Below are 14,134 nucleotides of genomic sequence, written 5' to 3'. Positions count from 1 at the left end.
CATCAGAAGAGTAGGACAGATGGCTATAAAAGGTAGCAGCTTGACTGTTTCTGACTTCACTGGAACCAGAAATGTTAGCTGAGCATACTCAGAATAGTATTTCTCTACTGGAAACTATTAAAACAAATTTAAACTGAGAACATATGCCAGAATATGGAGTCTTTATTAATAGTAACTTAGGAGTTCAGTGTGGGAGAATAGAATAAGGAATAGAATAAGATAAACTTTCTTTATGCCCCATGCTATAGATCAAAAGACAAACAGATTTCTGAATAATAGTAAAGAAAGATACACTAAGTTTCAAGTTAAATGCACAACACTAATTGCTTTAAACAGCAGAAAGCTGAACATTTTAAAACTTGTTTATCTGGATGAAGTAAATATTTTTGAATGAGGCAAGTAAATGTCAGAAGCTTATCCACATCCCTTGTAGTCAAGAGCTTGGACACATTACTGAAGGACATAGCAGAGTTTTCCAAATTCAGCTGACACTCAAGGGTTTACAGAGTCTGAGATATTGAATGTAGAATATAAATTATCAATGGTCTACTTTTCACTGTCCCCACAGTTAAAAGAAGCAAAGACAATTTTCTTCATTCTTTTCAAAAGTCAATCTGTGAGTTTATGTAGATTATTTGTATTTCATGTGCAATTATGAAATCTTATTTACATCATTATTTAGCCAGGAGTTTTCAGTGTAAATTAATTTCTAATACACAAGATGTTTGTAATGTTTCTGTAATGAGGACTAAGTTATTCCTATCAAGAGGAGGTTTTGGTGGTACTGAATGGTGGAAAGATTGTCTGTATAGAACAAGTTTTATGCATTTTAGACTTGAGGGTACAGAAAATGTGTATGCACTTGCAGGAGAATGTTAGACTTGATGAGGAAGTATATGACTGTACTTGTCAGTTTAATCCTGTAACACACAGCTGAATTCTTTTTAGTGTGATAATGGTATGAAATCTTTGTTTCCAGAGTGAACATACTACCTGTGTTAAGTGGGCCCTCCTTAAAGATATGGGCAACTGGTTTTCATCAGTCACAGCTCAGACCCTGTAAAACTGGGTGTTAGTGTAGTTTATCTGTTCTTCTGAATTTATAATGAGGGCATCATGGTCTTTGGTAAGTGTATTTGTAGTTAGTTAAAATCTGACTAATGTTAAAAGTTTCTGGTCTATGACTAGTTGTTACCAGCACAGCCAATACAGAAAACCTTCTGAAGAGGGCACTGATCAGCCATCACACCAACTCAAATGCATGAGTTTTAGAAACAATAATACTGAAATCTTTTCAGGGAGTAATTCACTTTAAGGATATTGTTTTGTAAAATCTTAATTAGCTAAAAATAAGATAGAAGACTACCAGTGTTGTGTGTCACTTGATTTTTTCTCAGTCATTTAGAGCTGGTTTAACTCCACTTTTCCAAATCCTCTGAATGGAAGATGTTGGAAAAGAAACTTCTGCTCATTCATTTTACGTATTTTGATGGGTGTTTGGTTCAGCAGGCTAGGTGCTAACTAGATACGCCCATATGGATTCTTAATATCTTTCAAAGTACTTCTTGATAAGCTTTAAATTTAAGTTTAAATCTGGGTGTTTTTTCATGTTTTCAGTTTACATATGAAGAAAGTGAGCAAACATTTAGGTTTGGTAATAGTTTGAATAGTTTGAATACAGGGATCCAACAGTGGCTTTTTCCACTTTTATCTCATAGAACTTGCACATTATAGAGCCCAATTTATTTCAAATATTGTAACAGTGGGGTTTTTTCTTTCTTTTTCTACTTGCAGGCATTTCTGTTGCCGATTTGTGAAGCAGCTGCTATGAGGAAGGTGGTGAAGGTATATCAAGAATGGATTCAACAAGAAGACAAACCTTTATTTATGAAAGAACCTGAAGAAATAATGCAGTGCACAGCTGTAGATTGTGATGAAAATGTTGACCATAATTCTTCAGAGAAAGGAAAAGAAAGAGAAGAGGTAAAATATTATTGGTTAATATTTGTGCATTAATCTGCCAGTAGACAGAGACATGGCTTCCTTGATAGTTTATTGGTGGTTTTCTTTGGTGTCAGAGCATTTATTGGGGAAAATCAATGGTAAAACACTGTACAGATGAGCTACCAATTCTATTCATTATCTGTAGCTTTTTAATGTGCTTAGTTCAATTTAAAATTTCATATCATTTTATGAACTGTTTTCAAGATGTGGATTATACAGTATGCTAACTATCAACTGTGTAAAAATTCTATACAAATAAAAGGGTGACAAAAATAGTAGTTATTTCATTCAGTTACTTAAGATAATTGCTCCAAGCCTCATGAAATATTGTTGTGTCTCAGGTGCATTTGTCTGCTGTTGTTTATTATTTAGTACCTATTATATCTTTTTCCCTTTAATACAAAGCCAAAATACTTGTCTAAAACTCTGTGGAATTTTAAGAAAAAATATTTTTCAGGAAAAAGGGATGAACTCCAGTCATGGAGTTAGAAATTCAAACTGGGCAAGAAATGGCTGTTATGAAGACGCTTTGCATAAAACATCTGAAATTGATTCTGAAGAACAAAATGTACGAGCTGGAGTGCAGTCAGTATTGCAGGTATGAAACAGACTTGGTATTTAATTTTATCTAAATTATCTATCTGAAATTACCCAAAATTCTTGTTATCAGCACATAAAGAGTGGAATGTAGTGCAATACTTCTGCCAGGGAATCCTATGCATCTCTAAAGTATCTCTAAATTTTAAAAATATTTTCTATGCAACAAGTATGATGATAAAGGTTAGACTGGTTCACTATATCTTTATTGACCTGAAGTAGGACAATGTATAGACCAGTGCTGGGTAACCCAATTAAAAAAATTTTATTTTGCATTGTAACATGCATTCTCCTCTGCATTATATTAGAGAAAAAATAATCCTCGTGCTACTGCAACATCTCAAAATAAATATAATTAAGCTTTTATGAGAGTATTTAGAGGCGTTTTGCTTTTACGCTATTGGTCACAAAAGCCAAAACATCCAGTCCTGTAGTTTTCCAGTCCTATTAGTAAGGTGTACAGGGATATTTTTTCATCTTTTTCTGAATTTACAGCACATTTGAAAAGTTTGCTGAGGCACCATAACTTTCTGGAGATATCATTAAGGAAAGCATAAGTTGCAGTTGTGCCCTAACAAAAGTTTTTTAATAGCTTCTAGGCAGTTTGACAGGGTAGAAATCATGTTAATTTCAAATGTTTAGCAAAATGCTTCACTGAAGGTGAAGCTGTGGAAAATTGTGAGGGTATAATTTGAGGGTCTTTGAAATGCTCTTATGGTTATAAAGTATGTGCATTTTATGTATATGTGTATGCACATAAATTCATATAGGTGGGTATATTACTCTAGCCTCCATAATATTCTTATATCCAGCAGAAAATTGATTCTGAACAAAATAAAATAATGTGCATTTGCCACTTTACTGTGTTCACTTCTACTGTGTGTGACCATGCTAAGTAAAACTCACTTTTACTACAGCTTGAATGATTTTAGGAATAGTTTTCTTTTTTACTGTACACTGTTATACATACAAATAAACTCTGTAATTTAAATCACTTTTAAATTCAAATACATTAAAATAATTTAAGCTTCATAATCTTTGTTTTCAACAACATTTTAGAATATGAAGTGTTACTGAGAAAAGAAATACGAAGTATCTGTGTCTGTTTGCAATATACTAAGGCTTACACATCTGACAATGTCTCAAAGTTTATCCATGTTGAAGTTTTTTAGATAAAGGTTCCTTTGACTACCAAATATCTTTTATTTTTTTTTTAGCCTGAAACAGAGTCAAGACATCATTCTAACCCAGTACCATGTCTTATTTTGAGAGATTTCCTGACCTGGAACCACATTTGATTTTCCCTGTGAATCAATAATCCAATACTTCTGTCTTGAGTTTTTTTCCCATTTAATGCTTGCATAGACTTATTTTTAGGCATTTAGAGTAGGTTAGGTTCATTAGTTAAGGCTAGTGAATGTAAAAGTGCATACTAATAGTTTTTAATTATTAAAAATTCAAAGCTTTCAGTAGAGGGAAGTTATGGCATAAGTACCAATGACTTCCTGTACATGTAAAAAAAAAAATCTAGGTCTGAGATTCAAGTGCTTTCTAAACTTACATAAAAATATAGTAACACTTCAGTAACTGCTTCTGTAGCTCCTACAGGATCCCTGCCTACTTTTTTTCATAATTTTCATTCTGAAGGCCCTAATTTACTGCCCACTGAAGTCAGTCACTTTCAGGAACATGTTCAGTTTCCTACTTTTGGTAAGCCTTACTGATCCCAGTGGGATGAATGCTTTAGTTTCCCAGAACATAATACAGGCTGTGTCATGCTGAAGCACACACAGTGTACCAGGACTATTTCAAGCAGTTTACCATATATTGTACTAGTCAGTTCCTGGCTTAGAGGTGGAACTTCTGTGCAGTGGACTTCTTACTGGGACATTTTTGTCCATCATATTAAACTAATCATATGAGTAGTTTGTTGAATCATCTATGAGAACAAAAATATACAAATAAATTTTGTAGAAAAAATGGGAAAAGATCAGTCTCATTGTTGCTTAATCATTACTTCAAAGTGCAATATTTAAACATGCACTTCTGTGTGCATCTGCAACCTTTTCTTATAAAGATTTTCTGTTATAGATTTTTTTCTTCCTGGTTCTACCAACTGAATTGCTGAAAACATCAAAGTGTTTCAGGATCAGAGCACCCTCTCTTTTCTGTTTACAGGTTTTTATAATAAATTCTTCAAATATATTTTTTCTTGAACCTGCGAATGAATTTAAAGCTCTGCTGGATGAACACACTGATATGTGCAAACGCGTTCTCAATATCTACCGCCACATGGTAGTCCAAGTGACTATGGACAAGAAGACATGGTAAAATACTAATGCTTTTATCTTAGATTATTAGTTCACAACATAAATGTGAAAATTTACTTGGTAATAAACACTGTAGAGTGGTATTGGTTATATGAACCAGTTCCTCTAAATCAGTAAATACACAAACTTGAACACCACAGACAACTTAGCACAGGGGAAGTTATCTACTTTCTTAAAGCTTCTAGTAAGCTCCTAGTTAATTTGTGGCAGCTTAGACCTCAGTGCAAAAAGACTAATCTGGGATATACCGACTGATATTAAGGAGCTACTGATGATTTTTTGCAGGGCATTTTGCCCATGTATCAAAGCATTAAAATATTGAAACATATGAAGCTTCACAGCCTTATTTAAAAATAAACACAAAAGCCCCAGACAGGCATGGATAATTATTACAATCAGATGTGTGTTGTTCTTGACCTGTAATTGTATACAGGAGTCTGTGTACTGTGTAACTGTGTCGCACCTTTCCACTTCTTACAGTGCCTAGCAGGTATAAAAGACCCTGCTTTAAAGGAATTTCTGTTATTTCCCATTCCTTTAAATAGTAGTCTGTGATCAGGTACTATGTTGCCACTATTCTCCATTGCAAGGAAGAAGTAGCAAGGGGATTTCAAATGTCCGATTTATTCAATTTTATCTTGACTTTATCTTCAATCTGTCCTGAACTCTGGGTAAGTAAAGCTGGCACTATGTGTCATGTAAAGCTTGTCTCCTCTTCTGAGGAGCCAATTTAGCTGGCCACTGGGAAATTTGGGAGTGATAATAGTAAACAGATTCTACTAGATTGGTATTTTCCTTCCCAGTTTCGCATCAGTGTAAAGAAGTGACTGTAGATCACAATGGCAAAGATTGTGCCACACAAAATAATTGGTGAAGTATGTTAATGATAATATAAAATTACAAAACCTGTAATTACTGGAAAAAGAAAAAGATCAGATTGAAAATACAGTTAAAATTTTCCCTCTAATTTCAGGCTATTGAAGGTGATAGCAGTTGAATTACTTGGAAGAAAATATTACAGTGCAACAGGGATTCCTCACTTTTAAGTGTAAAAAAAGATCGGAATAATTTCTTTTGCAATAACCAAGTTAGGTTCTTTGTAATCATTATGACATTTTTGGAATGTGTTTGAGCAAATAAGGCTTGATTATTACTTTTGAAAATGCCTTGGTATATACAGAGGTATAACAAAATGGTAACTCTTAAGTTTAATACTGTTTTGCAGGGAGCAGATGCTACTTGTGCTGCTCAGGGTAACTGAATCTGTGCTGAAAATACCACCCCAAACTTTCTTGCAGTATCAAGGAAGAAAAAACTCCACTTTAGCTGGAAGACTTGCAGGACCTCTTTTCCAGGCAAGTAAACATAAATTCACTTGAATTAATTTAGCCTAATTTTCATTAATAGATTGGATACGGCAACCACTGTTGGCTAGTTTGTCATCTTTTATCACTGGTATGTTACCCAGATAATGTGAATAGTGTGGGTCAAAGAGCTGGTTACATTTGTTACTTTCTGTCTTATATTTTAATGACACTGTGACAAGAGTATTTCAGGTACTGTAAAATTCACTGTAGAATTGTTGAGTTGGAATAACTGGCAAAGATAACTGGCAGTGTGGGCAGTTTTAGTCTGCTGCCATAGCAAAATTGGTTCAAGTCAGCAGGAAATCTTCTGTTACCCATGCCTAAATGATGGATTTTTTTATTTCCTAGAGAATTCTGTAATTACTTACAGAAAGCTGTAGCAAATATTTTCAAAGTTGATAGTTGCAAAGTGCTGTTGTGGTGTGTTCTCAGTGACTAGGATCTATAGAGTCTCCAGTTACTTTAGCAGAACAAAAAAGAATACACAAATAACGGGTCAAACCAGTTGTTCCTATATCTACGTCAGAGCTCTGTGTTAACACTTGATAATTCATTAAAAGTCTGTATGTATTGGTGAGGAAAAGAATGTCAGGACTGCACGGAAATTTCTGTGGCAGTTTGAAGTTTTCTTTGAAATAGTAACATATGAATGTTGTCAGCTAATGCTCACAATCCAACTTTTCTCTGTTCTTTTAGACTCTTATAGTAGCTTGGATCAAAGCAAATCTAAATGTGTACATTTCTCGAGAACTTTGGGATGACTTGCTGTCTGTAATGTCATCACTGACATACTGGGAAGAGCTGGCCACTGAGTGGTCACTGACAATGGAGACACTTACTAAAGTATTAGCTAGAAACTTGTACAGCCTGGACCTCAGTGACCTGCCACTGGATAAATTAAGTGAGCAGAAGCAGAAAAAACACAAAGGCAAAGGTAAGACAACACTGTATGTACGTCATTTGAATTTGAGCTGGTGTTGGGCACAGGATAATTGTGGTCTCACTTTTTTTATATACTTCATTAGGCATCTCTGTCACCTGAAATAACCCTGTTTCTTTAAGGAAAATTGCTTTTTAGAACTGCCACAACATGATCATGTTATTTATGCAAATAGGCACATATGGAATGTAGTTCTTAAAAGTGTATTGAATTTAAACTAAAATGTTACACCATAGCAGGTTACGCCTTTCTCCTTTTAGCAAAGAAATTAAATAGTTGAGTCCCAGTCATAACTTCTTGAAAATAACAAACACTATTCAGCTGGTGAAAACTCAGCCATTGCAAGCACAATTGGAATATTGGTCATGAAATGTTAAAAGATGAAATGTAAAGTGACATAGCTTTGTTTGGTACTAACTGATCACTAGCCCTTCGTGAAGACAGGTTTGGTTACAATGAGAGCTTGTGGGCTACATACGAGAAAGTATAGCTTAATAATCCATGAGTGGTACCTGTTTTTAAACGGATTCCTAAAAAATGCATAAATACTCTGTAAGACATAATATGGGGAGAGGAAGTGGCTGCTTACAATGGCACAGTTGTGGAATTAATAAGGGACAGGATGTTTGTCCTCCTGGATAGAGGTCTGGATTGAAAGTTTCAAAACCTGGGTCGTTTTCTTGGTTTGAAGACAGACCTTCTGCTTCGTTTCCACTTTTGTAAAACGTGGATAAAGATAATGTTCTCCTTTAAAAACTGCATTGTGATCTAATAGTGAGTGGCAGGATTATATTTAGGGTGTGTAACAAAGATGTAAAAACATGTTATTTTTAGGCTACTTTTTATCTCTTCAGTCAAACCTGCGGGAAGGTGTTTCCTAGTGCTATCTTAAGGTTTGTCAGTGAGAAGCAACCTATGTGGATTCCCTCTCTTAAAGAAGATGTTACTATAGCTTTTTTTTGCTAAAAATATTTCACATACTTCTGTGCCTCATCTTAAGCAGAGTCATTATTCAGCATTTTATTTTGGTTTCTGCTCTGTGATAACTGGGCAGAAATACATCTCTCTGTAGTTGCCCTTGAGAGGTCGTTCCAGACCATGCATTTTTTGTTTTCCTGTACTACACAGCTTTCTTCTTTTTTGTACTAAAAACACACAGCTTAAACAAAACAAACAAAAACAAATGCCAAGAAAACAAACAAACAAAACTCCCAAAACAAAACCAAACACCCCCCCCCCCCCCCCAAAAACAAAACAAAACAAAACAAAAAAACAAAACAGCAAAAAAGGACCAGTCTAGCACAGGATAAGAATGTGTACAGTTATTTGAATATATACTTTCAAAAGCGTTTTGAATCATCTGAGCAACACGAGGAAAGTTTATGTTAACCTTCAGTGACAAAAGTTTCAGAGAAAGCCTCCATTGCTAAATGTTGGTTGCAGAGTCAAGTCCAGCTTTAGAATTAATAGATATCATACAAATGATGCCAATTTTTTTTGCCCCTGTTTGTTTGCTAATAATAATGAATATGTTGGACTAGAGCTCTCTTTTTCCAAAGAGATGCCCCTTTAATGATTGTAACTGTGTCAGTTTAGATTATTAATGAGCTCAATCTGGATAAGGAAATACATTGCAAATATTCTTTGCTTCACTTTTTTTTTTTTTTACATCTAGCTGTTTTTGATTGCTCCTCATATGAGCTTTATTTACTTCAATATAAATGTCAAACCTGAATTTGTTTCATCCTTATCTTACTATAGGATTTTCTGTCAATTTCCAAAGTTCTCTGAGCCTATAATCCAATCTTTTTTTTGCTTTTGCATTTTGTGTAAAATTATGTTATCCTTATTTCATGTTCCTCAATGTTGCAAAATTATTTGGAAACCTGTGCCCCCAGTATTAATGTTTTGAAATGTATTAATTTGTGTATCTTATCTGATAGGAGCAGCAAAGGAAAAGTTACATGTAGTATCAGACTACAACCTGTGTAAGCCTATTTTTTCAGAAAAGAAAATTACAGTAGTTTAATAGCACCAACATTTCTGAAAAAGTTTGAGTATCTCTCAGAGTTAGTGCTGGCTGAGCTTTTGAATTCATAGTTGCTTTGGTAACTTAATTTATTCCATCCAGCTTTAAAGTTTTTTGAACAAACACATCTATCATCTGGTGAAAGCAGAATAGAAGTGAGTAGATTTGCAATTTTACTTTTGCAGGAGTTGGGCATGAATTCCCAAAGTCTTCTGTTGATAAGTCCTTTTCCAGAGGCTGGAGCCGTGACCAGCCTGGCCAGGCACCCATGCGGCAGCGCAGTGCTACGACCACCGGCTCTCCGGGAACAGAAAAGGCAAGGAGCATCGTGCGCCAGAAAACTGTTGGTAAGTGGCTGTAAGAGCTGGTGAAAGGGACATTTGAGAAAGGCTAAGGAATTAATAGCTGACTTCTGTAGCAATGTGGATAGCTTCTTTCCACAAAGGTGTGCTATCTAGAATGATTTGCACATTAGTTAAAGCATAAATTATGCAGCTTTATGTGCTTTGAGGGTAGCTGAATGGATTGTGTTTACTAGAATTACAGTTATTGTAAATGAAAGTAATGCATTTGCTATATTAATTCTTAATGAATTTGATCACAGTAAGCTGGATTGGAAAATAGTACTATGTATATGAAGGAGAAAAAAGCTGGAGCTGTTTGAGCTATGGTGCTGATAGGTGGGTAAGAGAAGATTTCTTAAGTGTATGTTTTGATACACTGCACAAGATGGGTTGAGTATTTTCAAACCATGCAAAGGAAAGTGGGGAAAAATATTCATAAGTCTGCATAGTTTATTAAATGTGCTGTCTTTTACTATACCCTGAATATTGCAGTAATGAAAGATTGAAAGATGTGTGCAATTCTCCATTTCTGAAGTCACCTATTTCTGAATTTTATTACTTGCAGATATTCTTTGCTGTGTTATTAATGAGTTATACTGAACAATGCTTTAGGTGAACTCTTCAAAAGAAGACTTATTTTGTTCATATAATTTTCTTAGACTATGTTAACAGGAACTGGACCACAAATTTCTTTACTCTTGTCTCATCTTGGTGATCTCAGTGCTATTGCTTACTTGAAGGAAAGTTAAGCTGGTTCTAATTTTGTATTTAAAGAAGAACCTCTTAAGGACTATCTCTTACTTTTTTGCTATCGTTACAGTAGTAGTAGCTTTGGTCATTGTGTGGTTGCTTCATTGATACTTCTTGGAAGTAGGTACATTCTGACACAATTTTAAAAATTTGGGATGTATATCAGCAGTTGAATATATAATTGTGCTACCTTTTCAGAAATTAACATTTTCTTTCTTTTTCCAAAAATCTTTGAAGTTAAAATCTTTAAGTCACAGAGGTTATTTAGACAAAGTTTCTATTTGACTATTCCTCAAAATTCTCCATTTTAAATTTTTTTCTCTCCTAAGGCTCTTATGTGGGAGAATTAATTGTGCTGTAAGACATACAGAAATGAGAGAAAATGAAGTCCCTACTCCACAATTTCCTGTCGTTTTTGCACATTCAAATGCTACACAGCTTTTCCTGTATCTCATGCTGACAGCACCTAGTTTTCCTCATGGATCACAGATACTTAAAATGTAATTTCTGCTTCTCTGTAGTCTGTGATTAAGTGTAATGGTGGTTTTGTTTTAAATCTTAATTGTCTTAACAAGATGAAGCTCATGTTAAAATTTCTCCTTCACAAATTGTTAATATTTCAGATATTCTGTCAGAAGGTTATGTTGTTTGGTCAATTTATTAATGCTTTTGTTTTGCCACAATTTGAAAGATGGCTATTTATATGATGTTAGCCTTGAAATGACTGGAATTTATCCTAATCAAGCTATATATTGACCTGATTAGCAGCAAAGTAATCTGATTTTAGTTTCACTGCACTTTAGCTTCCATGTTTTTGTTCCTTTCCTTCAATTATCTTACATATTTGATATCAATAAGCCAAGTTTGCATTACTGCAACCAGTTAAAATTTCAACTCTATTCATGTTACAGAAGACCAACTGTGGACAAGCATCCCAGCATTGCTAGAATGATTTTAAAAGATGATAAATCCAAAAAGAGTTCCCGGAACCAGAATCCCAAACTCCTTAGTTTTTTTAGATGTTAATGAGGAAAATGTTACTAAATGTTACATATATCTTAACTGCCTGAAAATAGTTGTTTGTTACTGCCTCTCTGGTCTGCAAAGAGAGCTGTTCAGCTGCTTCGTAGTCTGTGCCATAAATCCAGGGTCAAATAATAAAAAAAATGATCACAATAAGGAAAATCTAGAACACTTTGCTGGTCAGATCTTCAGTTTATCATTAGGTTTGCAGGCTAAGTCTGGAATTGAGTCAGACCTTAAATATGTTGCATGATATGTGATTTGTATTACATTCCCTTTGATTGTGAGTAATATATACTCTTAATATCTGAATAGGGGGGATGTGCATGTTGAATATTTTATGGTAAGAAAAAGCTGGAGTTTCTTTTTCATCTGTTTTATGTTGTACACATTTTTGTGTACACCTTTGCACCTCTATTTTTTCAGCCATCATCATGCCAGAACACATTTATTGCTGCACCAAATATGTGTGTGTGAGTGTTAGTCAAGTAAAAAATCAAAGCTGTTTTGATATGCAGTGTGTACATTTTTAGCTTGAGCTTATTTTAAATAATTTTTGGAAAGGGCCTTTCAGCATAGTATGCATACGGGTTGAAAAATCTGTAAGGTTAGATACAAGAGTTTTGGCTTAGGCAGCAGGTTCTGGTCCTATAAAAATATTGTGTCAGAAAGAATTTACTCACCTATTGTTCTGCTTTTATATAGACAATAGTGGAAGGTTATAAACTATCAAATATCTACATGTTCTGATATTGTCTGCCTCCACCTAACTGTTAAATTGAATGCAATATGGTGGAAAAAAAATCCAGTCAAATTAAAAGGAACACTTTATGTCAAGAGTTGTAATCAACATAGTATCCAATATCAAAAGCTTTATTTATTTAGAATAATTTAGCCTGGAAAAGATCCTTAATATTTACTATGTGGTTTTATTTTTTCTCTTGCCTACATTCATTGTAAGATTCACAGTGATGAATGTAATGCATCTAACTATAACTATATCCTGAATTTTATTGCATCTCTTAATCAAACTGATACTAAAGCCTTACACATAATTGCCTTTTTAAAAAAAGTTTCTGTTATACAAAGTTTACTAGAGCATTGCTTCAGTCTTAAAAGGATTGTTTTTCAAACTGAATTGTTTTTCAAACTGAATTTTAGACTCCACTTAAGTTGTGCTGCATTTGTCAAATGTATTTTCTGCTCAATGTGACCTACCCAGGTTATCTGCATGTTGTTGTTATTGGCAGTAATTCTTTAACCTGGTTTTAAAGTGTGATGTGCTCAACTTTCACTGCACTCCATTCACGTACGTTTGATTCCCATGCAGATCAGGAGCACTAAGATCCTAAGTCTATATTCCGTGTTGTTTTGAAAATATAGAGAGAAAAATTCAGACTGATTAAGTATTGCAGTGACAATATTTATGCTAGATACTCTGAATTTTCCTTAAAGAATTTTATCAGCAATGATTTTAAAACAAGTTAGCAAATTTACAACAGTATGAAACGAAAGCTACTTGAAGCATAGAATATTACTTTTTTAAGAACTTCCAGAGTACTTTGAGGTTGAATGCAGTATTAGTTCTTGCTGTGTCTTACTCTGACAGAGAAAAGCAAATGTCAAAGATTCATTTAAATCTATTAGAAAAGCTGCAGATACAACCTTGATTGTAATACCACAATTCTTATGTACATCTTTTATTCTGTAGGACTGTTGGCAGGATGTGAGATATGAAAACATGAATAAACATCAGTTTGGCAAGATTTATCCAGTATCAATTAAAAGCCAGACTCCATGGATAAAAAAATTAATGCTTTTCGTAGTTAAAACATTTCACTTCAGTAATTTCATTTTTAATGTGGAACTATAACAAGCTGTATTGCAAATTTCTCCACACAGAACTGATCATTTCTCCTTATGATTTTGAATCTCTTTTGGAGAACATGAATTCAAGAGTATGGGCATATGTGTGATACATATGTGTGATACATATGTGTGATGCATTTTCAGGAGAAAATCAAAGGAAACTAGAAAAATACAAATGTAGTACAAGTTACTTTTCCTGCTAAAAAAAATCAAATTCAGAGTGCTTGTGGAGTAACTTTAACTTGGATTTTTCAACCCCTGATGCAGTGGGAAAATGTGTTAATTAGCTTCTTGATTTCAAATGCAAAATCTCTGTAATCGTCATAATAAAGGCATTGTTGCTGCTTTACATAAAAGTTGAAAACTCAGAATGTCTTATGTGTCCACTGATTTTTTCTTTCTTACAGCTCTGCCAATATCTGCCGTGCTGAAATGTTTTAATTTTTGAACTTTCTTCCTTTTTATCTTTGTTTTCTCTGTTGCTGCTTTTTCTGTGACACAAGCCTTTCATTATAGTCACTCTTCTTTTTTCCTTCCCCACTTCTTTCTTTTCCTTTTTAAAGCCATGAGAAGCCGATCCATTGGTGAATGTGCTCTGCCATCGGCCTATATACGCAGTGCTAAAAGTGCTCCTGTTCTGATCCATACTTCCAAACCCTTCTTGCCTGATATTGTTCTCACTCCCCTTTCTGATGAGCTTTCAGGTAGTGCCACCTCTGCTAATTTCTGCACCCCCTTTGTCACTTTTTTAAACCTTCTGCTTTCAAATTCTGCTAAACCATTAAATTTTTCAAAGTAAAAATACTTTGGGGATGGTGGGAGAGGGGAAGAGATTAAGAATTAATATTTTGAGTTTTGTAAGATACCATGCTATTTTACAA

The 14,134-nt window shown here is 34.3% G+C and overlaps 1 protein-coding gene across 11 annotated transcripts in view; it reads left to right on the top strand.

Annotated features, from left to right (window-relative positions):
- The window catches only part of RALGAPA1 (Ral GTPase activating protein catalytic subunit alpha 1), a 132,349-nt gene that overhangs the window by 25,766 nt on the left and 92,449 nt on the right, over positions 1–14,134 (top strand). For 8 of the 11 annotated variants that reach the window (XM_077180448.1, XM_077180449.1, XM_077180447.1 and 5 more), the window contains exons 11-17: positions 1,795–1,983; positions 2,462–2,602; positions 4,780–4,928; positions 6,157–6,286; positions 6,995–7,232; positions 9,453–9,614; positions 13,817–13,957. In XM_077180448.1, coding sequence (XP_077036563.1) covers positions 1,795–1,983; positions 2,462–2,602; positions 4,780–4,928; positions 6,157–6,286; positions 6,995–7,232; positions 9,453–9,614; positions 13,817–13,957 — 1,150 coding nt within the window. The remainder of the gene's footprint in view (positions 1–1,794; positions 1,984–2,461; positions 2,603–4,779; positions 4,929–6,156; positions 6,287–6,994; positions 7,233–9,452; positions 9,615–13,816; positions 13,958–14,134) is intronic. The other 3 variants (XM_077180450.1, XM_077180457.1, XM_077180458.1) reach the window with 1 other exon arrangement.

This window comes from Agelaius phoeniceus, chromosome 6 (assembly GCF_051311805.1).
Source record: "Agelaius phoeniceus isolate bAgePho1 chromosome 6, bAgePho1.hap1, whole genome shotgun sequence".
Classification (NCBI taxonomy): Eukaryota; Metazoa; Chordata; class Aves; order Passeriformes; family Icteridae; genus Agelaius; species Agelaius phoeniceus.
This window is presented reverse-complemented; position numbering and strand designations above follow the sequence as displayed.